Source organism: Dendrobium catenatum, unplaced genomic scaffold, assembly GCF_001605985.2.
Source record: "Dendrobium catenatum unplaced genomic scaffold, ASM160598v2 fragScaff_scaffold_1078, whole genome shotgun sequence".
Lineage (NCBI taxonomy): Eukaryota > Viridiplantae > Streptophyta > Magnoliopsida > Asparagales > Orchidaceae > Dendrobium > Dendrobium catenatum.
In genome coordinates this window covers 169,899-195,615 of record NW_021319540.1, presented here as the reverse complement: position 1 = coordinate 195,615, position 25,717 = coordinate 169,899, and the positions used below count along the sequence as shown (strand labels likewise).

Genomic DNA, 25,717 nt, shown 5'->3' with positions numbered 1-25,717 from the left:
TAACAAAAATAAAATAATAACAATGATACTAATAATAAAATAATGACATCAAATAGTAATAATAATAAAATAAATTTTTAAAAAAATTTAACTAATATAATGCTATGAAATTTATAGGAGGAAATTTTATCATTTATCTTCCAATTTAATATTAATTTTAGTAATAATATAAATTGGAATATATTCACATATCTTATGTTGATGCTAAACCCTAGCTTAGAGAAAAAGAATAATAAATAAGTTTAATATTTTCTAACTTAAGAAAAAAAAGGGATAATTATACCATAAAGTATGCATAATATTTAATGGATTTAAGAATATCTCATGCACAAATCATAAATTAATAAAAAAATAATTGGATTTCATTGCAATGCAATAAAAAATAATTAAAAATAGACAACAACAAAATAAATCCAAAAAAAAAGATTTATTTGTATACAAATTATAATTTTTTTCTTTTATTTCTTAGAATTCCTTTTAAACTCAACTCATAAATCATAGGACACTTCTTTTTTCATTTGATAAAGTTTCACTTATACTTTATACAAATTAGAAAATAAGTACATTGCCTTTTTTTCCCAAAAAAAAAGTACATTACCTTTTTGTGGTGTGTTCAACCAATGCTTCTTCCTCTACCTAAATGATGAAAAATTATTATGTGCGGAGTGCACACTGTCCGCACAAGCACTAGGTACCTAGCAGTACCCAGCGGTACTGATTGCGAGTACCTCTAGGTACCCAATGCATGCTTGTGCGGACATTTCTCCCCATTCGCACTCCGCACCTAATAATCTCTCCTAAATGATGGACAAAATAATTTTTTTAAGGGGGGTCAAAATTCTAAATTAATCTCTATAAAGGTTTTTTTTTTTTTTAATGCCCACCCGGCCCTAAGCTATATGGGGATCCGCCCTTGACCTAAAACATATTATATGACTACCACTCATAGAATAAATATGAGTGTATATAATGAAATATTAAAATTTATAGGGTGGTATGAGTGGTAAGAATGAAATATATTAGTGATATATTTGATATTAAAATTTTATATGAATTGTAAGGATGTAATATTAAAGTTTCAAGTGTTAGATATGTAAATAGCATGAAATAAAGTAGTATGTACACAAATCCTCCTTAATATAATTGATTCTTTTCAGGCTTGATGGAAATGCTAGAGTTAACATTTCTCAGCAAAGTATTAGCATCCTTGAGCTAACATGAATGGCATTGGCTTAATTTCTTGCAGTTAATATTAGAGATAATTAGTGCGTTGGATCAATTGCCACTTCGATGCCTTTCTCAGGTGTTCAGGAAAAATCGATCAACTTCATCAGTCAGATTCTCCTTTGGACAATCAAGCAAATAGGCCAGCTTCTTTGCTTCAAATGCAAATGCACTGCATATCCTGTAGAAGTTTGCTGCAAATTCAAAGACAAAAATAGAATTTTAGTAAATATGTAAGCCACAATATTGTATTATTTTGTCTCATAGAACTAATGATAATAATTAAGCTAATATTCTATAGCAAAGTAACGAGCTAGCTTGATCATCACTGTTATAAGAGAAATCTAAATGTTTATTGACTAAAAAACATCATCTTGAACATTTAATGAAGTAGGAAGCTCAGTCTGAATATTTTTAAGTAATGATATTTTGGAAATTAAGAGGAGCCAATATGAGGCGAAATATCAAAAGATAAACATGATGAAGCAACTCAAGATAGGTAGAGATGAAAATAGATGAGAGGAGGACTTAGGCTCAAAACATCATCATTATTATCATCATTATGTTTACTTAGAGCTGATATAATATGGCTTCTTTTCCATGTTGTCAATTTCTAATAGAAGGCAAAAATTTCTTCACATGAATTGATAGTTAACAATTTCCATTTTCATGAAAAGCTTAGAATAATTATTTTAAGATTAATTGATTCTTAACTAGTGGAAATTACATGTTTGTTGTATTGATTGATCGCATCTAAATTTGCATCACCAAGATGTGCATCAAAACCATATAACCTAAGAATGTCTTAGTAACATCAAGTTTTTAAATATTGGTTTTTTTTAAAGTAAGTGTCTAGGAAAGATACATTATTAGCATTTTTTTTTAATTAAAATTTTTATTCCAAACAAAAAACAGTACAGGATACATCATTCAAAGAAACAACACGACAAGAGAGCGAGTAAAAATACAAGGTAAGAGGGCTCAGTTAAAGGCCGAGACTTCCAGCTTCCCTTAAGCCAAGCTCTGACCATCCAATTTAATGAAGAAACGCACCAGCCAACCCAAGCCATCATCAAAGGTTGCCTTGAACCAACCGAAGGACAAGTGAGTCCCAGTCACATCATTGCCCTGCCAAACGAAAAACAATCGGAGAGCTCCAACATATGCAATGGCATCAAGCAACAACAAATAAAGGCAACCACCCTCACCAAAGAACCAACCAGACCAGCCAAAACACAAACCCAGAAAAATGCAACCCAGAGAATAGCAACCAAAAGGCAACCACCACAAAAGCCACGGCCATTACCGACCATGTCTGCTCCTACCCCGTGCCTTACCACGAGAAGCAATAGAAACAACTGGTGTATCACGCAACAAAGCAAAAGGATTACCGGGATCGTCAACTCGGAATCAGACGAATCATGAAGTCAATCAATATGCTTTCTCACATCCATACCGAAATTGTTCCCCATATGAGAAACCAAGGCTTGAGGTTCAATAAAGTTAACCGGCACATCAACACAAGCATTTTGAACAACAGCAAGATTAATTGAAATGTTCACTTCCAAATTAATCGAACAGCAACGAACCTGATAACCAGGAGACAATTCAGAGGAATTGGATCGCTCAACAGCCATTAAAGGATCAACATTTTTAGTCAAAACGTATGGGTCACTTAAAACCGGTAAAGAATTAACTTCACAACCCAGCAAACTGCCATCACTAGAACATCCCCGAATGCCCTGGTCAGCAACAGCCAGGGCACCCACAGACACCTTACTCGTAAGGTTAACAACAGGTTCACCATCCACATTAGGAGCAACACCATGATTTACAACAGCATTATCAAGGGGAATCCCAACCTTAGCCACAACCGGACCCAAAGGCTCACCAACAAAAGCATCAGCAGGCCCAACTTTAGCCAAATCCGGGACCGAGAGAGAGTTAGGAGAGACTCTACTGGTGACAACAGAGTCAACACCTAAAACCCCCTTCTTAGCAAAAGAGACAATAACTAGGTCAGAAGAAGGTTCAGCATAGCCATTCACAACCAAATCCTTACCAACCCGGCAAACAACCCCCAACGATTGAGAAGGGGGAGGCAAAAAGATACATTATTAGCATAATGCATTGCTTACAGTAACAATAAAAAAGTATTAAAAAAATTTATATGCAATAAATTTTCAAAATATAAATGCAATTGATAAGAGTATGTTAACTTTACTGACACTTCGCCCAAGATTATTGTTTGTGCGTAAATGATCAATAAAATTCAAATGCTTGGGTATAAATTGATGGCCTTTTGATTTTTTTGACCGCTTAGGGAAACAACATTAGATGTTCTAAAAGTCTCAAGAAAGGTTTTATCAAATAGCAATTTGCCGCCATTCTTTTGAGGAAGCTTCGCTGCTTAAATTTGAAAGAGAACGAAAATGAGAATGTATGAAAAGGAGATTAAGTGGAGATAGAATAGCCTTACCTGTTGTATCTGAAAACTTCCAGGAATACCCACCGCTGTTTATCCGAATGGTGAAGAGCCGGCTGGGCAAGGCCCAGATCCTCAGTTCGAATCCTCCATTGGCAAACAGTGAAAACCTTAAGTGTTAGCCCGTGTAAATTGGTGTGGGTTGCATGCTAGGTCGACCGGAATTTTCACTGGCCTAAAGACAATGCTTCCTCGTCACAAAAAAAAAAAAATTCCAGGAATCGATACAAGATCTAAAAATATAGCACAATCCATATCAGTGTAAGATTATGTTCAAAATACAATAAGATAATTTAATGAACCAATATTACCTCAAATGGTCCTGCAAAAGAAGTATTGAAAACATGAAATATGTAAAGATCGCGCGTGACCGCTGCCTGCTGCCCACTATCGCTTTGCGTCATTTCTGCTGCCCACTGTCGCTGCGTTAATCGTGATCAAGTCGCATCCCACGTCCCGCTGCCGCTGGACACCGGACGTCGCTGCCGCCGGACGCTACTGCCGTGCTAAAGGCTCGCCGATGCCGTGAAGCTACTCCTGGCCTTGCCGTGACCTCGGGTCGGGTTGACCTGAATCCTAAGCGGGTCGGGTTCGGGTCCGATAAATCGACCCGTTTATAAAAAAGCTAGTTGGGTTCAGGTTGACCCGAATAGTGCCGGGTCATTTTCGGGTTCGACCCGAACCCGACCCGTGACCCGAAATTGACTCCCCTAGTTCCGGCTTATGAGATGTCCAACCTATAAAAAACAAAGACTTTGTAAGTATAATGGTTAAGAAAGCTTGATTAAAATAATTATTCAGTCAACATTTGGATTCTTGATATTTGAGAAGAAAATGAAAAAGAAATCAAAATGTTCAAAATGATGGCTACTTATAAATAATCAACTCTTGAAATCTTGTATTTCATGTTATTTTCTTCACTTGGATAGTTATTATCTTATATAACTTCTTTTTTTTGTTTAAATTTAAAATAATTAAATTTTAATAAAAATAGAAAACCACTTATTTACAAAACTTAATTTCATTGAATGACTAAGTCCTAGCAAACAATAATGGATTAACGGTTTTATTGGTTTGTTAAATTCCTTATTTAATTGGATGTAGTTATAGAATAACATTGATTTCAAACTCAAATCCCCATAAAATACTCTCCAATTGAGGGTTTCAATTTCTCACTCAAAATGAATGAAAAAAACAATCTTTTTTATTTATATTTATTTTTCGAATGCAATCGAACAAATGACGCACAAATTAAAAAAAAAAAATCATAATTTTAGAAAGTTTTTTTTGTCTTATACAAATAAGTCCTAAATCAAAAGTATATTATTCACTTATTGAGCTTGAGAATAAAAATATAACATTCTAGAGTTATAAAGGTTTTTTGTATATTTTAAATATAATATTAAGTTTTTAATGCACTTAATAAATTATAAAATATAATGAAAATTAACGCAAATCTAAAAAAATTCACAATGTCTACATGAATCTCGAATAATTATTTGAATAAAAAATGTCTGAAATTAAATTTAGGATCATCGGAGCTCCGATTTTAATTTTCAACAAACTTATAGTCGAACTTAATGTCCGAACAAGAAGAATCTATTGAAGCTATAAATGATCTGATCCAACTCCAAATGAGCTAAAATCAAGAACTTGAATTATGTTTAAAATCTTTTGAACGTAAATTGATAGACTAAATGATATCTAATTATGGAATGCTTATAGTCAAATATAATGAGCTCAAGATCACTAGATTCTCACATCATTAAGACATTCAAATGTTTGATAAATAAAAATATGAAAGTTTAAAAATAAGATATTCTTTCCTAAGAAATAAGGAACCAGAAGGAAAGAACCTCCTTCACCATATGATTCTTTTCATTTGGAAGCCTTATGAAGAAACAAATTAAGCCTGAAGAGAATAATTAAAAACCAAAGAGAATATCACATTTATTTAAAATACTTGCATCATTCATAGAAATAGAATCCGAGTTTAAATGTTTAATATAAAGACTTTACCCCAACCTCTTTTTATAAAGGTTGTAACTAAGACTTCGTTTGGGATGACTTTCTTACTACTTCTTAAAACGATTTTTTAGTTCAAAAATTAAAATTTTAATACTAAAAATCTGATTTAAAAAGCAGTAATAAAGCCGTCCCAAACAAAGGTTAAGTGGTGCTTTCATACTGACTTTGAACACTTAACTTTGTTTTGTTGTTGTTTTATATTGGTCGTTGGGTGAATGATTGTTTATTTTGATTGTTCATTAAAAGCTCATATTTCTCTATATTTGTTTCTTGCATTTGTATTTGCCTGAATTTTTTACTAGGCTCTTATGAAATACTTTTTTTTTATAATTATAACTAATAAACAATTTAAGATTAAAAAACATTAATATAAGATAATCGATTTAAAATGTAAGCCGGAATTCACCTGGGGTCTTATAAAATATATTGATCTTTTCTTCTTCTTCTTTAGGGCATCTCCAACCGAACTGCAACCGCTTGAATGGCGTCCCTGGCCAGCTCCAACCGAACCGCAAATTTCCAGCTATTTGGCTGCGGGTGATTAGTGGGACGTCACGTTGCATTGTTCATCTATTTTTACCTCTCTACCAAACTTGGCGCGGGAAAGAAGAGAGGATCATTACTTGCAAAAGTATGAAAAGTGGAGTTCGATTGGAGATTAATCCCGGCATTTTGTAATTTCACGACATTTTAGAGTGAAAAATGAGATTTTCGGTTGGAGATGCTCTTAGGCACCTCCTTGCCTACATGTAGAAGTAGATTACTTAACTTACAATTATGTCTTGGGAGAGCTTTGTTCTTTTAGAATAAAATCTTTTGTTGTAATCCTTTTTAACAATTCAAATTCTCATTATTACATAGAGTGAAACAAGCATGCTTTGCTATAAAAATAAAAAAATAAAAAATAAAAAATAAATAATAAGAAACAATAATTAAAAAAAACAAAACAAAACAAGCATGCTTTGCATTACAAATAACTTAAAATTAAAATATAATTACATTTAGTCGTAGGTGCATAATTGTTATTCATAAGTCCACAGCCTCTTAAAAAATTCCTTTAGATGGTTGGTTGCATAATCCAAAAACAAAAAAAATAATGTCCCACCAATCACGATCCAAGATTTAACGCAAAAGAATTTCTTTTTTTTTTAATAATCTTTTCTGCTCATTGTATTTATTTATCTTTCTTTTAAGAACTAGATTAATTTGAAATCCAATGCTGAATAATTGCATTATAAGAAAAATACATAAAAAGAGAAAAACATCATTCTATTTTATATAGTTAATATTTACATTTTATTACAAAATTATGAGTATGAAATAATAAGTACAATAGTCATATTGACTACAAAAGAATACATATAACTGAAAAACTTAAAATAAAATTAAAACACATTACTACCTAGCCACACACCGCCTGATCGTCGATCACCACCGGAGTTTCGTCATACCATCGCTCGGGAGCCGAACGCCAGTGGACTTCCACCCGGCCTCCAACCATCGCCTGACGGTGCTCGAATGTCAACCGTAGCCGGACTTCCACCCAGCTGCCGACCGTCAGTGGACTTCTGCCCGATCATCGTCAGACCACTGTCTGGCCGCAAACCACCGCTAGACTTTCACCCAGCCATCGTCGGACCACTGTCTGGCCGCTGTCCATCTTTGAACTTCAACCTGGCTGCTAACCGTCACCTAACTTTCTCCCAACCATTGTCGAATGATTGCCCTATCACCAACTGCCATGCAATCATCATCCGTTCGTTCGACTTCCACCCGAACATAGTTTGACTTTCATCTGACCACCGTTAGAATTCCTCCAAACTATTGTAGTTCCATCGCCTCTAAGTATGGGATGGATCAACATTTGTTATTCACTAAAAATTAGTAGGATTTTTTCACCTGGGCTAGACCTCGTAATTTTTCCTCTTCAAGTTTTCCATGTAAAAAAATTCTTTTGTTTTTATGCTCTCTTTTCAATTATTTATTTATTTTTTAATATCTCTACATCGCCAAGATGAAAAATTCATTCACTCTACCACCGCAAATAATTTAGCCCGTAAAATATATTTTTTAAATGAGGTGGCTCACGAGCTAAGAGCCGGGTCAGGGCTAGCTCAAATTTGACTTATCAGCTCTTTGAGGGGCTCATGAGGTATATATCAAGCTGAGCTCAAATAAACCCACAAAATCAATTTGACCTACTTACACTCCTAGTTACGATTTGAAGAGTCATCTTCCGGCTTGAACGAGCCATAACCTAAGCAACCGAGAGAAAGGCATAGTGAAGTCAAAATATTGAAATGAAAGATATAGTTGAAATTTAATTTGAGAATAAATAAAAATCAGTTTTACAATAAACCATCTTTAATTAATATTTCGAATTAAATTTAGATCTGCCTTCCAAAAACAAAATCCCTGCAGTTATGATTATTTAATAACGCCTCTCTTCCTTTCTCGATTCTTCCTTGTTTCCAGTTAGAATTCGGAATCATCGAGTCATTCAATTAATCAATTCTTCGCTTTTTCCGCCTGGCGTCTGTCTTGTTTTTGTGATCGAATTGAGCTTAGCGGCAGCGAGGTGGATACCATTGAATCCATGAATTGATTCATCTTCTGCCGAAGCGTGGTATTGAGAATTGGAGGGATGATTTCTTGTCGTAGATCGGATTAAGCGGCCGATTTTCCCGGAATGGATTTGATTTGTGGTCTTCACGACTGATTAGTTTTTGCTTTTTTGTGGGGTAGATTGATGCCCGGAATCCTAGGTTTTGGGGTTGGCGCGGATGGATGTCGGGAAAGACGATGCTAGAATCTGTAATGGGGATAAGACAGCTTCCGTTGTGATTTCTAAGGACGGGGAGGATAAGGGAGAGGAGGAATATAGGGAGACGAGCTCGCTTCTGTCGCCTTCATTGAAGAAAGGTGGGATACAGGGAAGAAGGCAGAGGAGTAGGAGTAAGAAGGTCCAGTGGAATGATCGCAACGGAAACAAGCTAGTGGAAATCCTGGAATTCCAGCCAAGGTTAAAATGATTATCACTTTTTATCCTTTTTAACTTTTTATGCTTTTTGGCTTTGCATAGATCTTGTTTCTGTAGCACTTGTAATGATTTTAATTATGGCGTTGTTAAGAAAATTAATCTATAATTTGCTTAAATTGATTTTCCTTTTATCATTTGACGGATAAAATTGATCAGTTCTTTAAATATCATTTTCCTCCTGAATTTTTTATGTAGATATAAACAGAGGTAGTTTTTTTTTGTCATTTTCCTCATTCCTTCACGTTTCCTTGCCACCTTAACTGATTTCTTATTATGCGTGTTGTTATTAGGATCAAGAATGTTTTAATGCAAGGCAGAAGTCCTTGTCCTTCTTGTAACACAGTAGCCAGTACTGCGGCCTTTGTGCTCATACTGTTTTGTTAATTGTTTGTTTCCTCTTTGCCACCTAATGTCGCTTCAATACCTGATTGGTAGCATTGCTACCAATTTCTTTTAAGCCTCTCTTCAATCATTACCCCTTTTATCACAGGAATTTGGTTACCAAATATTTGTTAATTATTTTGTTTGATCAACAATATCTTTAAAATTTGGCGAGATAATCAGTGCAAAAAAGTATGAGTATGTGATGTTCACTCTAAAATTCAGGACAACAATATGAATGTTCATATCGCATTTATGTTTTCTATCTGCAACTCTGAATAAATGAAAGCTGTGTTTATGTAAGTTACATACTTTAAAAGTTAGAAAAATAAAAATATTTAATTCATAGAAAATGATGAGTTTGATGTACTATCTAGTTTGAGATCCAAAAGGTAGGGTTGGGAATTTGACTCATAAATTATTTCTTTTTTGATCTTCTCCTACGATTGAAATCAATGACTCAATTAATGAGCTTGAACTGACCTAACTTGGATTGAGCCAACTAGTTCTAATTACCAATAAAGTATACTTCTTTTTTTTTTCCTTTTTTGCTAAGGTGTTCTTGACATTTAGAAGTAGAGCTCATTTCATTCTGGAAATGTTCGCTATAAATAGGGAAGCATCTTGATCTTTTTTACCTCTCTACGATTCAACAAAAACACAAAGAACCAACCGTATTTTTTCCTTCTTTTGCCATAGTAACTTGTTGAGGGCTACTGTGATCTCCGAAGTCTCCTCTTTGCAAAATATGTTTAAGGTTTTGAGCATTAAGTCCTCCCTAATCCGCTGCACTACCAAGAGACTTTTGTACATTTTTAATGGAGGAATGGTTAGATCATATTAAAGGTCATGGGTTCAAATCACCAAAAAAAGTTCTTTGCAAGACAGGTAAAGCCACATAATCAACCCCTCTCTAGATACAACGGAGGAAGCATCATCTATTATGTATGTGATTTATAATAACACATGCCATCTATTAATATGATTAAAAGTAGAAGTGTAGAACCAAAGTTTAAAATGCAATTCGCATTGCCTTCATATTTAATCCCATATCATAATTTTGAATTCATAACGGTTCTTTTATCATTAATCCTTTCTAGCATTTCAGTTTTTCATTGTCGAGGTAGCCTGTCTATTGTAAATTCTTGTTTTGTCTTGAAAATTGGTACTCCGAATGGCATGAGCCGACTTGGATATTCTTCTTAAGCATTGTATATAAAATATTGGCTATTTGTGATCATCAGCCTTAAGCACCTGTATCTTCATGAGTTTCATTAGTGTAATCAAATTTGGTTGTGAGGTTTCTCATGCTTGTCTTTTGTCGTTGTTAGGCTGAAATTATTGATTCAGGTCTAATGTACTGATTGATGTGTTGGCTGTGCTTTCTCTGCGGTTTCTCCACCTATTTCCTGTTTATTCAACTACTTAATAGTGGCTTCTACAGTTTCTGCGCTTGCTCTAAGTTAAACGGGACTATAGCAATATCTAGTTATTTTGGTCGAGTAGGTCTCGTAACTCCTCTTCCGTGGCTTCTTAGGGACTGTAGCTATTGAAGCTGTAGTTTAGCTGTTTGCTCTGTTTTATGGCTCATTGGCGGTTCCTGTGGTTCCTCCTTTCAGTGGTTTTTTCATGGAAGGTTTGATTTGATTCTATTTTGTGTTATACGCAGGCGTTTGAGGTATTGAAAGAAAAAAATCAATATTGAATAAAATTTTATTTTGTATGTGTAAAATCTTATCCTTTCAGAGTTTAATTTTTTATTCAATTATATGTCTTAAAATTCTTGAAGAGTTTCACTCATACAGGCATGAGGCTTTCATTTTTGGTGTTTGTTTCTTTTTACCTTAATTTTTTTTTATGATTCTTGGTTGACATCAAGTTGTGTTTTATTAGTTCTGCTATAATATGAGTTTCTTTCTATTTCATTAGATTTCAAAACTATGCATGACTTTCATGATCCTTAATTTTCTAATCATGCATTTTTAGTAGAGAAAAAAAATCTTCAATCAGAATTGGATTTAGTCTTTATTATTATTATTATTATTATTAATTTTTTTCATCAAACCTAGTAAATAGTTGTTGAGATTAATTGTTTATGAAATGTGAAATTTGCATACTTATTGTATTATTTTCAATATTGCATATTAGATTTGTATTAAAAATTCTATATACTAAGATATCTTTCATCAAATTTGATATTAGAGCTTAAGATTATGTCACTCACAAAAAGTCAATGTCATGTCATATCAAATGTGTCCGCATAAACTCACTAAAAAATATCACACTAATAAAGGTGTTGTACCCACATCCTCTGAGTGGTTAGGTTGATGGCATCATTACATTATATTATAGTTATGAGCTAAGTTCTAATATTTTTCAATGATTAAGTCTATGAAGTGAGTCATACAGTGCAATTGATGTGGCATTAAACCCTTTGTTAGTTACAACCCTTTTAACCTGCATTTCCTTTGTCTCTACATGATTCTCTTGGACAATGCAACTTATGATTACTATTAAGGATCATTTAACCAAATTAGATTGATTATTTTTGGTAATTAAATAGGACAGAATCTATGATAATTCATGGGATTGCAATCTTGGTTGAGTTAATCATTATGCATCCACTATTCCTTGTTATATGAGCCAAGCTAGTGGCGGTGTATTCTTCTCCCCATTTCACATATCTTCTAACCCAAGATCAACCATTGAGTGCAATTAGCAATAGATGAATCTTTTTTTTTTTTGGATCTCTTATTAAATGACTACTTTGATTCTGCCATTGATGCTTGAATAACGCACCTTGTACATATATTATAAAATCTGAGAATGCTGTTGTCTCGCCAGTTTTCGGGAGTTTTTTCTTTTCTTTTATGTGCTATTTTTCTTTTGGGATTCATGAGCAAATCATTATTGCGTGGTTCCACCTTGCTACTTGAATAAATAATCTTCTCGAGGTGAAATTATTCTGTGCGGATACGGATGACGTCCGAAGGCGAATCAAAACACGCCACATCACTCGTTTGCTGTGTATCGTTGCTATTTACCGAATGACGTGGCACGCTATGATTTACCTCCGGACTGTCCGGCGTCCGCACAGAATAATTTCTCTTCTTCTTGAGGCCTAAGAATCCTTTCTCTTTTCTTTACTATTCGTAGATTCTTTTTACATCTTGCTTTTAATCTCCGCCGGTTTCGTAATGCTCACAGATTATCTGACTTTCTTTATTTTTTCTAAATAATTATTTTATTTACTAATAGTAGGCCTAATATCCCTTGCGTAGTTTCTTCTCATCTGTTAGATATAATTCCACAGTGCTTGACATAATTTTCTCATGACTCCTTTGGTTGTTGCAGATAAAAATCACGCTTTAAAAATGATAATTTTAAATTCACTGTTTATATGTCATATGTGCATATAAAATCATCATAATTGAACGAGCTTTAAGAAGATTTCTGCAGCTAAAATACATCCAAGCTGATGATGGGTAATGATTTTCACTTTTCTAAACATAATTTTTAACTACAAATAACCAAATGAGGCTTCATGGCATTCCAACAGCGATTCAGTTATATTTTCTCTTGATTTTAGCCTTTTTCTTTGCACCAAATGGGTACAAGTTTCGTATTTGTTCGTCTCACCATTTATCTTTCTTCCTTTTCATTTACAGTGAATCCGATGAAGATGATTATGAAGAGTATTGCATCTGTACTATATCATAGATTCTTGCTGGTTTTCAATATACTTTCTTCAGAAGCAATGTGCTCTTATTACTGATGTGAATCAACCTTCTAGATTTGGTTCAATGGCGTTCACACCTGCTGTTGCCTGCATGGACTAAAAGGTAACTCTAATCAAAGAACAACAGCATTCTTCTTTCTTCAAGATGACAACTTCCTTTAGTTTTTGTTTGTTCCTAGAAATTAGGGTTCTAATATCTGCCCGACAATTATCTGAAAAGAGATTGTTTTGCTAGACCTATATGTAACTCCTTATGCTTTCAAAAGAAATTCAACCTTTTTTTTAAGGAGAAATTTGTAAATATCTTCTTATGTGTTAAGCTGTTTAAAGAAATGTAAGGGGCCTTCTTTTTTTTGTTTTTTAGCATGTTCTTATTGTTTGAAATAGTTACTAACTCGCAGTTATATCCTTTTAGTAGTTTTTTTGTGTTTGGTGGGAAGTAAACTAATTGTTGATTAAACTTTTGAGGAATTAGAATTCATTAGTTCATTTTCATTTGAAATTCATTCAATTTGACTAAATTTCAAATCAATTCAAAATATAAAACTTAACCCCCTTCGAATCACAATTTGTTTTTTATTACAATCTTTTGTCATTGGCTACTGGCTCCCACATGTCCTCCACCACCACCACCACCACCATTGGGTCATTGTTGCAACCACCGGGCCATCCTTGCCACCACCACCATCACCCACCATTGGCTACCAACCTCCCTCACTAGCCACCAACTATTGTCAACTGTCACCATCACCCTTGCCCGCCTGCTTGCTCGTTCTCTCTGCTAGATTTTAAATTGATTTAATTTTATTTCAGATCAAGCTAAAAAAAGTAATCTCCTGCATTTATAGTGCACTCAACTAAAAAACTAAAAAAAATTTAAATATACTATATTTATTTTACACTATTTTTTAGTTTCCATTCTTTTTCCATCAAAATAAACAACCCCTAAGTGACTCTAAATCGCTAATAACAAGAAAAAAAACATCATTAACGTAAAGAGCTAAGACTAACAGCTTGCTCCCACTAATCTTGAGATACACACACAATAATCAATTTATTTTCCTCAAATCTAAAAAAGAAATAAATTTCTCACAAATTTCAAACTCTAATAAGAAATTTGCATCAAACAATGAATATATTTTTCCCAATTTATAAACCGTATTCCATTTACCAACTTCAATAAAGCCTCCAAGTTGTTGAAAATGCACTTATCACATAGATCTCCGGTCAGAAAAAAACCTTTTATTGGAACAATATCATTCTCACTCAAATAGAAGAAAGAAAATAATCTAAAGACAGTGTATCTGTTGAAGTAAGAGCTGAACAAACTTTGCTTTTAAAAAAGTTAAGTTGAACAAAGAAAAGCCCCCATATCGTCTTAATCATTTCTTGGAACATGACGATGGAGGCAAGAAAAGATTCAATGGTGTTAACCATTCATGTGAGAACAAACATAATCAATTTATTATCATTTTATTAAAAATTGATATTATGACCGTCAATTGTAAAAGTGCTTCAAGATGCTGAAGTTTGTCATGAGATCTAATAAGGAATAAAAAATTCATCGTCCACAAAAAGGTAGCTGTAGTCATTAAGGTTTTGTTTATGACATCTTTCTTATTATTTTATTTAATATCGGACTGGAGGGGGCTCGACAAATCCACGTCGATGATCCCGTGGCCGTGGCCAAGCGCAGATCCAAGAACTCCTCGGAAGAAAATAATCCACCATCTGAGATTAATCTATACTAAACAGAGTAAAATTACTCATATATTATTCATCTCAACCATCCTCTATTATAAACGTTGCTATCTATTTATAGACAAAAGTAGTCACCTATTAGGCTACACACAATTAAAAGCACGCACTAAACCTATGTAGCCATAAAAGTACCAAATGGAATAAAATTAGCCTAAAGTTAATACAATCAAACAGCTCTGCTCCGGCGTCAAGCTTTTTAGTATAAAAATTTTTCGTTCAAAAAATTTTAACTAAAAAGTTATAAGAAAGTTGTCCAAACAAAACCTAAATTTCATAATAACTCCAATGGTGAAGGAGGAGGCCTTCTATTCAAAAAACGGCGATGAAGTGGGCATGCATTTAAGTGAGAATAAGGTAACAAAGGTGAAGAAGATTGAGAAGGTTAGATCAGAAGTGAAGGTGGGCTGCAAGGATGTTTGCATGTGTGTGCTATAACAAATTATTCTGTGCGGACACCGGACCGTCTGAAGACGAATCAGAACAAGTCATGTCATCCAGTATGCAACGGTATACAGCCGCAGTACACAACAAAAAAGTGACATGACACGTTCTAATTCGTCTCCAAACTGCGTTCGTATTTGCATAGAATAATTTTACGTGTGCTAGGGCTCTAGTTGAGGTGAGCACCTATGAGAGTAGGTGAGGGAGATACTAATGCATACAAGCAGGAAGGATGGTGAAGGACAGTGTTAATCCAAATGAGCTTGAAACAATAATAGGCAAGTGGCAAAGATTTGAGCAAACTGGCGCGGCACAGCGCAGGCGAGCACAAGCGTTAGGCTGTGAGTAGGGCAACACGAGATGCGAGTGGGAATATATGAGGAAAATTGGACAAAAGCTGGAGTATGGATTACATGGGCTTTATGGGCTTTAAGAATATGTTGAATAAGAAAATTTCATTGTATAATTATTAGATATGTTTGTAAATAGGCATATATGAGGGTACAAAACAAAAATAAAGGTGAAAAATATCCCATTTAGTAAAACCATAGCTTTTAATATCATATCCATATCTATAATGTAAGAGAAAAAATGTCAAAATAACCCTTGGATTAGTTGTATGAGGTCATTTTAGTCTTAATTATATGATGTGTTCAATTTGGTCCCTTAATTTTTTAAATATTATTCAAAATAATCTTTTTGTTGGATTATTTGAATTAGATTTGAGGAATCAAGAAATTATTTACATCAAAATTGAGGAATCAAGTGGCTTGATTGGACATATGAGATAATATAGGACTAAAAGTACTTCCCATAAATAATCAAGGGATTATTTTGACTTTTTTTTTTTTGTGGGGGAAGTAAATCACATGGTGAATACAAACAATAAAAATAAAATGCAACTGAAAGAAAGTACATTAAGATTTAACATGAAAAAATTTTAAATTGGGAAAAAACTATGGAGCCGCATCACACAGAAAAATTCACTAGAAAAATTTAGGAGAAATAGTACAAATCTCTCCTCTTTCGCTCTTTCCTTGTCTCTATTCACCCCTGCACCGATCTCTTACAAACAGAAAAAAAGAAACATACAAAAACCACCAAAGGATGCAACATTTAGTGAAAAACGAGAAAGCAAATTGGCAGCCCAACTCGCAGCACCACGACACCAAGTTTGGAGCTTCGCGACACTCAATTCTATCTTCAATTTGCCTGACAGTGTCGCAATGTCGGGGTCTGAAACATCATAACACTCAACTATATGTTAGTATCCAAGAAAATTATACAGCTCAATTCTATCTTCAATTTGCCTGACAGTGTCGCAATATCGGGGTCTGAAACATCATAACACTCAACTATATGTTAGTATCCAAGAAAATTATACAGCTCTGCAGCGCTGGGTACACAATATTGCAACTGTGTATTGTTGTACCGAAAAAAAATTGGTGTGAAGCACCAAAACCCAAGTAGAGGGAGAACCCCCTTCAAGCCCCTGGTGAACTTGACTGATAAAATTGAGATTCAAGGCAGCAGTATAACGCAATTGATTAACCTAATAAGATTCCAAATAAAACTAACATTTTCCTCCTAATATAATTACCTACTTAATCCATCATTAGTTGAATCCAATCACATAAAAAATCACATAACATATTTTAGCACATCACATAGCTAATTTAGCTTCCCGTATCAAAACTATCAAAAGAAACAATAGTAAAAAAACTAATGCAGACATCCACTACTGTACTCGCACAAACATGCAAACCAAATAACTAAAAAAACAAAACAATTAATTACATTTAAACTAATCTGCATTGCAGCTGATAATCCTTGCTCCCACCCTGTCAAGCTTTGCCACCACCACAGAAGCCTTCAAACGCCCTCCGATCAAAAAAGCCTCCACCATCCTCTCCCCAATTTCCTTTCCCTTGTCCTCATCATCCACCACCGCCACCGCCGTCGGCCCAGACCCGCTTATTGTACAACCAAATGCGCCGCATTTCACCGCCGCCTTCTTCACATCAACCATTCCAGGAATCAAAGGCGCTCTCTTGGGCTCCACGATCCCATCACACGACAACGCTGATCCCAAAACTCTCACATTTCCTTGAAGTATCGCAGCAACCAGCGCCGCCGCCTGGCTTGAATTAGCCACATGTTCCTCCCTTTTCACCAAATCCGGCAAAGCCGCCCTCATCTTCTTCGTCGGAGCCTCGAATTCCGGGCTCACTAACACAAATAAGAGCTCTCGATCTACAGGGAACTCGAGATGCATCAGTTGAAGAGGGCGGTAGCTTCGGATGAGAACGAACCCTCCCATCAAGGAGGGAGCAATGTTGTCGGCGTGGTACCCGCTGACCTTCTTCTCCGATTCAAGGCCAGCCAAGACGAGGTCGGATTGTGATAGGCCGCCACCGAATAGGGCGTTGACGGCGACGGCGGCGGCTGCGGCACTTGCGGCGCTGGAGCCGAGTCCGCTGCCGAGGGGAAGACCTTTGTGGAGGTGGAGAGAAAGGCCAACGGAACGGACGCCGAGCATGCGCATGGCGGCGGCAGCGGCAATTCCAGCGCAGTTAAAGTTAGGGTTTCGGCTCAACTTAGAGACGGCGGAAGGATGATCTCCGGTGATGGATGAGACGGTGATGGTGCCGGGAGGGATGGAGGGGTCGATGGAGAGAGTGACTGTGTCGCCGAGGGTGTCTACGGCACAGCCGAGGAAGTCAAAACCGGGGCCGAGGTTGGCGACTGTGGCAGGGGCGAAGGATTTGACAGAGTGGAAGACAGGCGAGGGTTCGGCGGCGGGTAATTTGTCAGGGGCTAGGGTTTTGGTGGGATGGGAGGAGCATCGGATGGTGGAGGTACGGGGAAAGGAGGGATATTGATGGCAGAGATAGGCACGGGAGGTGGATGTGAAGGTGTTCGCCGCCATGGTAGCCATGATGTTTGAAGCAGGAGGAAGATCTATATTAGCGCAGGTGGGTAAAGTTGTCCAGTTGTACCATAAAATTATTTATTTTAATTTTAAAAAACAAAAATAAATATTCAATTTGTTAACTACTACAAAACTTATGATAATTCTATGTTTAATATATAAATGATAAGAGAACAGAAATTAAGTGAAAATTTCAAAAAAAAAAAAAAAATCATGGAATATTGAAACAAGCCATTCAATTTTACTACAAACATGCAAAATTGAGAGATCATTTGATCTTTTAGTTAATATTATGAAATTTTCAAATATACTTCAACTACTTAATTTAAATTCATTTGAACTAAGATTGAATTATTTATTTATATCATTAAATTTGCCTCATATAAACATTCATTTCATCTATTAATTTAAAAAAAAAATTCTCATCCATTTTGCGATAAAAAATTATATTCATCCATCTCCTCAAATGCTTACATGCATAAATAAATAGAAATTGCACAAAAGAGAAGTATAGTGATAAAGAGAGCAAATAAAACATCACAGCACAATAGCCTATTGAGGTCCTTAGCAATGCATCAAACAAAATAAAATGAGAAGAAATCAAAGGACCAAATCAAAACTCTTCTACTTTGACAGAGTCCTTGGGAATCTCATATGCATCTCTAGGCCTCAGTTTCTTCACTCCAGCAGTGAAGCAAACTTTGTCCGACTTATAGCTTTCAAGAGAGATATGGGAAACCTTGACCCATACGAGAACTCTAGTCTTCATCCCTTCTATTCCAGAGAGTTTCCCTCTGGATAGAAAGGCTTTGACTCGTGTGGAGTACCTGAGGACTGAAGAATCCTTGAAGCTGACTTCGCAGATGGATGGAAGATGGACAATCAGCTTCGACTTCGATTCATCTAATTCATAGCAGATTATGTTGCGGGGAAAGAGGCCTGGAGGGAGGCCGTAGTCTCGGAGGAGATCTGGAAGAGATTTCTGCGGTTTGCCTGTAAGAAATTTGGAAGAATTCACTCGGTTACTATCAGTCGGATGAAAGAGTCGTTCATCAGATTCTCAAGAGAGTCAAGGATTCAAAAGGGGATTGAAACATTGATAGTTCTTTGTGGAGAGAAAATCTATAATGCCCGTTAAAAGAGGGCAAATTATTAGGTCCAGTCACCTGACCTAGAAATAGGTCCGAACATCCAATAAAAAATTGTTACGTGGACTGTGCTTTGACTGCGCTTTACCTGCGCTTTTGACTGTACTTTTTTGAGTCAAAGTGCAGTCCACGTGGCAAATTTTTAGTGGATGTCCGGATCTAGAAATAGGTCCGGTGACCGGACCTAATAATTTGCCTAAAAGAGAGACCTAATTCACACCTAAAATAAATTATGTGTTTACGGATATATATATTGAGTTTCTGAGTTCAGGTTTATATGTATGCATGTTTGGTCAATAAGATATTCCCATATGCATGGGATAATTTTACTTTCTAAACAATCATAATACAAACAAGTTTCTGAACTACGTCATGATTTATTGAACTATGGCATAGCTCTATATGATTGAACTTTCTGGAGTCGTCTTATCTCCATTTGGCAAGTTGTCTTCCCTATATTTATGTACACACGGTGAACTTCATTATTATAAATATTCTCATATTTTTTGGGACATAATATTGAAATGGTCATCAATTACTTTATTGAACTTTTCATCTTCATGAATATTCTCTCCACTCTCTTCCTTCATATGTTTATATTAACTTGAGCCCATGGTTGCCTTTGGGCACTATTCATCTCCTTTAGAGAATTAGAGAAAGAGGAGGCGTAAATACAGAAAAGGAAATCTAAAGAGCCATAGAAGTCAATCTAGGAGCTAGATTGTTCAGGAATTTTTCTTCCTCTATAGTAGGGCCATAAAAGATGTCAATTGGTCGAAAAGAGCGATATAGGAGCAGAATTCTGAAGGGCTATTTTATGTTATATATATATATATATATATATATATATATATTACCAGACCCATACTAAAAGTTGGAAATAAAAAAAAAAAACTAAAAGTTGGAAATCTTCTTTGAATAGTTAATGGCGTATGACAAAAGCCACGCACAGTTCATATCTCATGGGAAGAAGGGAACCAAACTCTCTTGGTCAAAGGAGACCTATGCTGCACTAGGGCTGCAAGCGAACCAAGCGTTCGACGAGCTACTCGTTGTTCGGTTCGCTGAAATCTTCTTTGAATAGTTAATGGCGTATGACAAAAGCCACGCACAGTTCATATCTCATGGGAAGAAGGGAACCAAACTCTCTTGGTCAAAGGAGACCTATGCTGCACTAGGGCTGCAAGCGAACCAAGCGTTCGACGAGCTACTCGTTGTTCGGTTCGCTGAAATCTTCTTTGAATAGTTAATGGCGTATGGTCAAAGGAGACCTATGTTGCACTACGTCTTCCTAACACGATAAATTTCTATCGTTGTCCATTTTGAACCAGCTTAGAAGTTGAACCTCTCACCCTTATGAGATGAGAATAATATCGTCTAAGCAAATGCTTATTGTATATCTGCATAGTTTTTTTCTCCTTCCCTTCATAAAACAACATACTAGAAGACTATTTTTGGAACCACTTAACATGGATGGGAGTCAAACGCATCATCTCAAACTTTGTTAGGTGGGGGTAACTTGAGCTAATGATCATTGGTACGACAACAAGATGCTTTCAATTTGGAATGAGAGGTATATTAACTCAATGTAGCCATCCAATTCAAATCCAATCTCTGATTTTTTTATAAGCTAACTGACTTTTCTGCATTTTCTTAGTATTAACTTCTTCAAAATCACTATTATATCATTATAATTGTTGTGGGCTAGAATATACGCGGCGATAGAGTTAGAATACTACGTCTTAGCGTTGCACGGATATCCAGCTCACACATAGAAACACAAGATTTTTACGTGGAAAGCCCTAAAAAAAGGGAAAAACCACGGGGCCTGGCCTAGTTGAAAATGATTACATTAGAACTTGAGTTGGTTACAATGGGCTGACTCGCCTCCAAGGGCGATCAGATTACAAGTAATAATTGTACGACAGAAGTCCGGGTGTCAGGTGATGGACCGGTAGAACTTCGGGCTTCAAGTAGTGGTATGGCAGAACTCCAGGCCTTAAGGGGTGATCTGATGAAGGCGAGGGCCTCAGGTGGTGGTCCGACAAAGGCGAGGGCCTCAGGTAATGGTCCGGCAAAGGCGTGGGCCTCAGGTGGTGGCCCGACGAAGGCGAGGGCCTCAGGTGGTGGTCCGGTGAAGCTCCGACGGTGGTCCGACGAAATTCCGGCAGTGGTCCGGCGAAACTCCGGTGGTGATCTGGCGAAACTCCGACGAATATTCTAGGAGGAGCTTCTTCCTTCTATTCTATTCTTGCTTAAATCCCCTTTCAAGAGAAATGAGGGGTCTATTTATAGATTTCTGAAGTGGCATGGCCCGTAAATAGGTGAAAGATCAAGGATAAAGGGGGAGTGGTCGGATGAACGGTCGATATTGAATCTCTTGATCATGGACCATTTGATGGACATTTGAATGTCTTATTGATGTCAGAATTCCGCGATCTTGGGCTCGTTGGATTCGTCTCGTCGAGCCGCTCGATTCGACTATAAGCACGTCATGTTTGGAGACCGTTTGGTAATCTAAATTGCAGTTTGAACCTTCCAACAGCGCTTCTAACCCTTGATTTGGACCCGTTTGGGCTCGGATTGAGTTGATTTTGGTATCATTGGGTTCGTATTTCCGAGACGCTCAGTTCGACTGTAGGTTTGCCAAAATCGGAGTTCGGATGGTCCCAATTTTAATTTTGGAAGTTTCATTCGTGCTTGATCAAGTTAATTTTTTGATGATGTATCAATAATTATTCCAATAACAACATGGTTCAGAAAACCTACCTCAAAACCATTCAGACCAAACCTTCTGCAATCATGTGCATCCTACTGTTCATAATGTTCGATGAATTGACTATAAATCCTTGGAAGAACAAGTGAAGTGTAAATGTGTAATAGCTATAATCTAAAATGTATATTAGTACATCCAAGCAGTTCTTTTTCTACACCAATAAATCTTGTGTGCATCGATTGACAACAAGAAAATAAAAAGGAAATCATAAGATAACAAAAGAGATATTTTATGCGGTTATAGGGTAAAAATTCAGGATTATGTGGATCTCACTATAGTTCTTATAGTTATAATTACAGGAGATCATTGCCAAAAGAAGACAAGAACGATCACCAAAATATAGAAAATATTATATTTATCATTAGTATGTTTCACAAAGTATACCCTAAAAATATTTTACAGAAGAAATCACCGATAAGGAATTAATCTTAAAAAAAGATCAAACTCTATAAACCATCAACATGGGTCCCGTTCGATGTATCTTAGAAGAACACTAGTCCTAGCCATGCCAAAAAACTCCTCTTAGAAGTATCTAGTTTACGGATAAAAATATTAAACTTGAGGACTTGCCACTTAAGATAATACAAGGAACAAGAAAGAGAAACTGCATAATAATGAAAGAGCAATATGTTTTATTGTCAGAAGGCAAACTGCAACGGCTTGTCAAACGAAATTTGATTATTTATAGCCTCCCATAGTCAATATGATGAAATTGGAAATGTCGCTTTCTATTTGTATACTTCAACTCCAACAGAGAAAGGGGAATAACAAACTGTAACAAAAGAAATAGGAAAAAAAGTAAATTGATCACATTAGAAGATGCATGAGACTGGAAAAAATACTCATACTTTTCACGTTCCTTTTACTTGCAAAAAGGTAGCAATCCAATATGACAGTTACACGCCAAATCTCAGGCTAGTCAGAAGTTGATACTAGATTCACCTTTGGGCAAAATATAATAACCATATGCAGCCACTTGTTTGGTCGAGCATTGTTAAAAATAAGTTCTATCCAGCCTAAGTTGTTCATGTGTTGGCAACCGTATCTGCTTATTCAACCCCTTTTGTAACTACAACCGTGCATAACAAACTCATTGTAGTTAATTTTCCTCTCAGCAAATCCTACTAGCTTAATTGGCGGATCTTCAACACAAGAACATGTTCTTCAGCAGTAATTATTTCATTGGTTTGATATTTATGCCATAATACTAATTCTTTAGTGATAAGTTCTGAATTAGTTGCTACTTCTATTTTCACTAGTTGATGTTCAACTTTTATTGATTCAATAAAATTTTATATCATATTTATCTGATTATATAATATCGATCTTAACTCTTGAGGTTTGTCTCGTAAGTTAGAGATTAAGGCCTCATTTGGGACGGCTTTTATATTGCTTCTTAAAGCAATTTTTTAGTAAAAAATTTTAACTTTTGGACTAGAAAGCTGCTTTAAGAAGCAATAAGAAAGCTGTCTCAAACGAAAAGCCGAAGTCCATTCATCATGTCCCATGTTGTTGGTGTATTGCCTTTTGAACCTGGCTTGTGAAATGTTCATAAAGTTGCACTACTTCAAAGATAAGCTAAAAAGCAGCATTTAACCAATGAAATTACATTGCTAAACAAAAAGAATACACATGGTAACGATGACATAAGACCGAAGAAAATGTAGGAATGCAGATATTTCTGACCTTTTAGCTTCTCAAATATCCACTTTGCTTTCTCCTCCACAGTACTTGAGAAACGCTGGCAATTTCAACCAAATTTCAGTAATTGCAGCAAAATAAATACAGTTTACTGAAACTGATGTAATTACTAAAGCCTAGTAGACACAAACCAAAAATCGGAATGTAAATTCATTTTCCTGATAAAATAAATGCTAATATTCGGAATTGATTTCGAAATGAGATTACTTAATGTCATAACACAGATCTGCACCCTACGACAGTATCCCCCCAAAAAATCCTAATAAAAAGGATAAAATAAGGTCGACCTCAACGCATAAGTTATCCTCTTTACCTAGTCCGATTAATCTGCATTAATTTGAGTAGTGTTGCATAACCCTTAAAATTAAAAAAAAATTAAAAAACACTCAGATCTAGGATTACTGAGCCACAAAAAGGAAAGTGGGGAAAAAGAGATCAAAGAATACCCAGAATGCAGAAGTTTAAATCAATTAGACAATAATGTAGGAATGCAATTGGGATGAAAACCCAGAAATCAAGAAAAAAAAAAGTCGGAATGCAATTAGGACGAAAACCCAGAAATGAAGAGCAAAATAGACAAGATCAAGAATAGCTCACAGAAAGGTCCTCGCCGATAGAAGAGAACTCCTCTTTAGCCTTCTTTGATATCCAAAAACTTCCGACCCTTGTAAGCGCTTTCTCCATTACTCGTTTTCTTCTCCAAAGCGGAGATTGGAGAAGATCAGAAGATGGGAATGTCTCTCTCTCTCTCCCGCTAAAAAGAACAAAAATCCTCACTGTGGAGTATAAAGCATTAAAGCGGCGCTCACCAAATCGAATAAATAAAGTAATAAAAATTATTGGAAATTATTGGGATTGAGATATGTCTGTTTGGCCCAGAACAAAAAACAGTTGTTTTAACCAACCAGGTTGGTAGTTTTTGCACGCTCATCTTTTAAGGAAGTTTAATTAATTTAAAATAAAATTAATAAGGTGTAAAATTTAAAGATAATAACAGCAGTAGAAGGGCTAGTTTGATTTGCCTCAAAAATAAATTTGAATGATCTACATTATATTTATTTTACTTTATTTTACTTTATTTTACATTTTTTTCCATCCAATCAAAAATCAAAAATTTTAAAACTCTTGCATTTAGAATATTTTACTCTTATATAATTCTACCACATAGCTCATAAATATAAAATAATAAAATACATTTTTTGAGGGTTTTTTTAATTATATAATTATAAATATAAAAGAATTATGAATGAGAGGGAAGTTAATTGGAAAAAAAATTGTAGACATTTGGGAATAGCTCGATTATGGGTGCAAACGAGTCAAGTCGAGCTCAAGTCAGGGGGTGTTCGAGTTAGACTCGCGAGTCCAATAACAAGCTAGAACTAAATTCGAGGTCGAGCTTGACTCGTGACACTGAAATGGGCTCGTCGAGTAGCTCGAATTCGTCCACCGTTCTAACTTGTGAGCCTTTGGCGTCTTCCACAACGGTAGAGTTTGTGGTCCGGTTGTTTTTCGTACGCAAGCCGTGACGAACTGTTCGTCGACTCCTTTCCATAACATATGATGTTTTTTGCATGCCGCACGCGCAGACGCAACCTTCTCGAGCCACACGAGTGCCTCAAGCTTTGTGATGTTGTCTGCCTCAAATTTAAGTGGGATTAGACGGGAATATTGAAACATTAGTATTATTTTTTAGGCGTGATTAGGCCGATTCAAATTCAATAAATAAAATAAAAATTAATTTAAAAATATTAATAGTGAATCGAGCCGGCTCGTGAGCTGAGCCTCAATATAGCTCAAACTCGAGCTCGACTCGTGAGCTCGATAAGCTTGATTTGCAAGCCCATTAATGAGTCGAGTTCATTTCCTTAAAAAAAAAAATGAGTCGAGTTCCAACATGCTCGGCTCACTTGCACCCCTAAGCTCGACTATATTATTTAATTACAAAAAGGGCAAAACCCAATAGGGAGCTGCAGAAAACAATTAGCAGTGCTAAAAGAAAATTTACATTTATTATTAAAAAACAGAGAAAATTTCAAAAAGATGAAAAATAAATTATTGCTT

The 25,717-nt window shown here is 35.7% G+C and overlaps 3 protein-coding genes across 3 annotated transcripts; 1 reads left to right on the top strand and 2 right to left on the bottom strand.

Annotated features, from left to right (window-relative positions):
* Positions 1–8,136: 8,136 nt before the first annotated feature.
* Positions 8,137–13,252, top strand: LOC110115595. The gene is made up of 2 exons (XM_020848861.2): positions 8,137–8,759; positions 12,827–13,252. Exons 1-2 carry the CDS (start codon positions 8,521–8,523, stop codon positions 12,876–12,878), a joined length of 291 nt encoding a protein of 96 aa, XP_020704520.1. The 5' UTR covers positions 8,137–8,520; the 3' UTR covers positions 12,879–13,252.
* A 3,567-nt stretch (positions 13,253–16,819) lies between these two features.
* LOC110115586 (homoserine kinase) lies at positions 16,820–18,091 on the bottom strand. The gene has a single exon (XM_020848851.2). The coding sequence runs from the start codon at positions 18,035–18,037 to the stop codon at positions 16,904–16,906; it is 1,134 nt and encodes a 377-aa protein (XP_020704510.1). The 5' UTR covers positions 18,038–18,091; the 3' UTR covers positions 16,820–16,903.
* A 369-nt stretch (positions 18,092–18,460) lies between these two features.
* Positions 18,461–24,432, bottom strand: LOC110115593 (uncharacterized protein At5g01610). Its single transcript, XM_020848858.2, has 3 exons — positions 24,254–24,432; positions 23,642–23,696; positions 18,461–19,024 (listed from the first exon to the last, which is right to left on the bottom strand). Exons 1-3 carry the CDS (start codon positions 24,338–24,340, stop codon positions 18,645–18,647), a joined length of 522 nt encoding a protein of 173 aa, XP_020704517.1. The 5' UTR covers positions 24,341–24,432; the 3' UTR covers positions 18,461–18,644.
* Positions 24,433–25,717: the final 1,285 nt, after the last annotated feature.

Bases quoted from the DNA above. Each gene is read 5' to 3' on its own strand.
- LOC110115593 (XM_020848858.2), bottom strand. From the start codon at position 24,340: ATGGAGAAAGCGCTTACAAGGGTCGGAAGTTTTTGGATATCAAAGAAG. The intron at 23,697-24,253 runs GTGAGCTATTCT...TGAAATTGCCAG, and splicing joins CTATCGGCGAGGACCTTTCT to CGTTTCTCAAGTACTGTGGA. The intron at 19,025-23,641 runs GTCAGAAATATC...AATTTCTTACAG, and splicing joins GATATTTGAGAAGCTAAAAG to GCAAACCGCAGAAATCTCTT.
- LOC110115586 (XM_020848851.2), bottom strand. From the start codon at position 18,037: ATGGCTACCATGGCGGCGAACACCTTCACATCCACCTCCCGTGCCTAT.
- LOC110115595 (XM_020848861.2), top strand. From the start codon at position 8,521: ATGGATGTCGGGAAAGACGATGCTAGAATCTGTAATGGGGATAAGACA. The intron at 8,760-12,826 runs GTTAAAATGATT...TTTCATTTACAG, and splicing joins ATCCTGGAATTCCAGCCAAG to TGAATCCGATGAAGATGATT.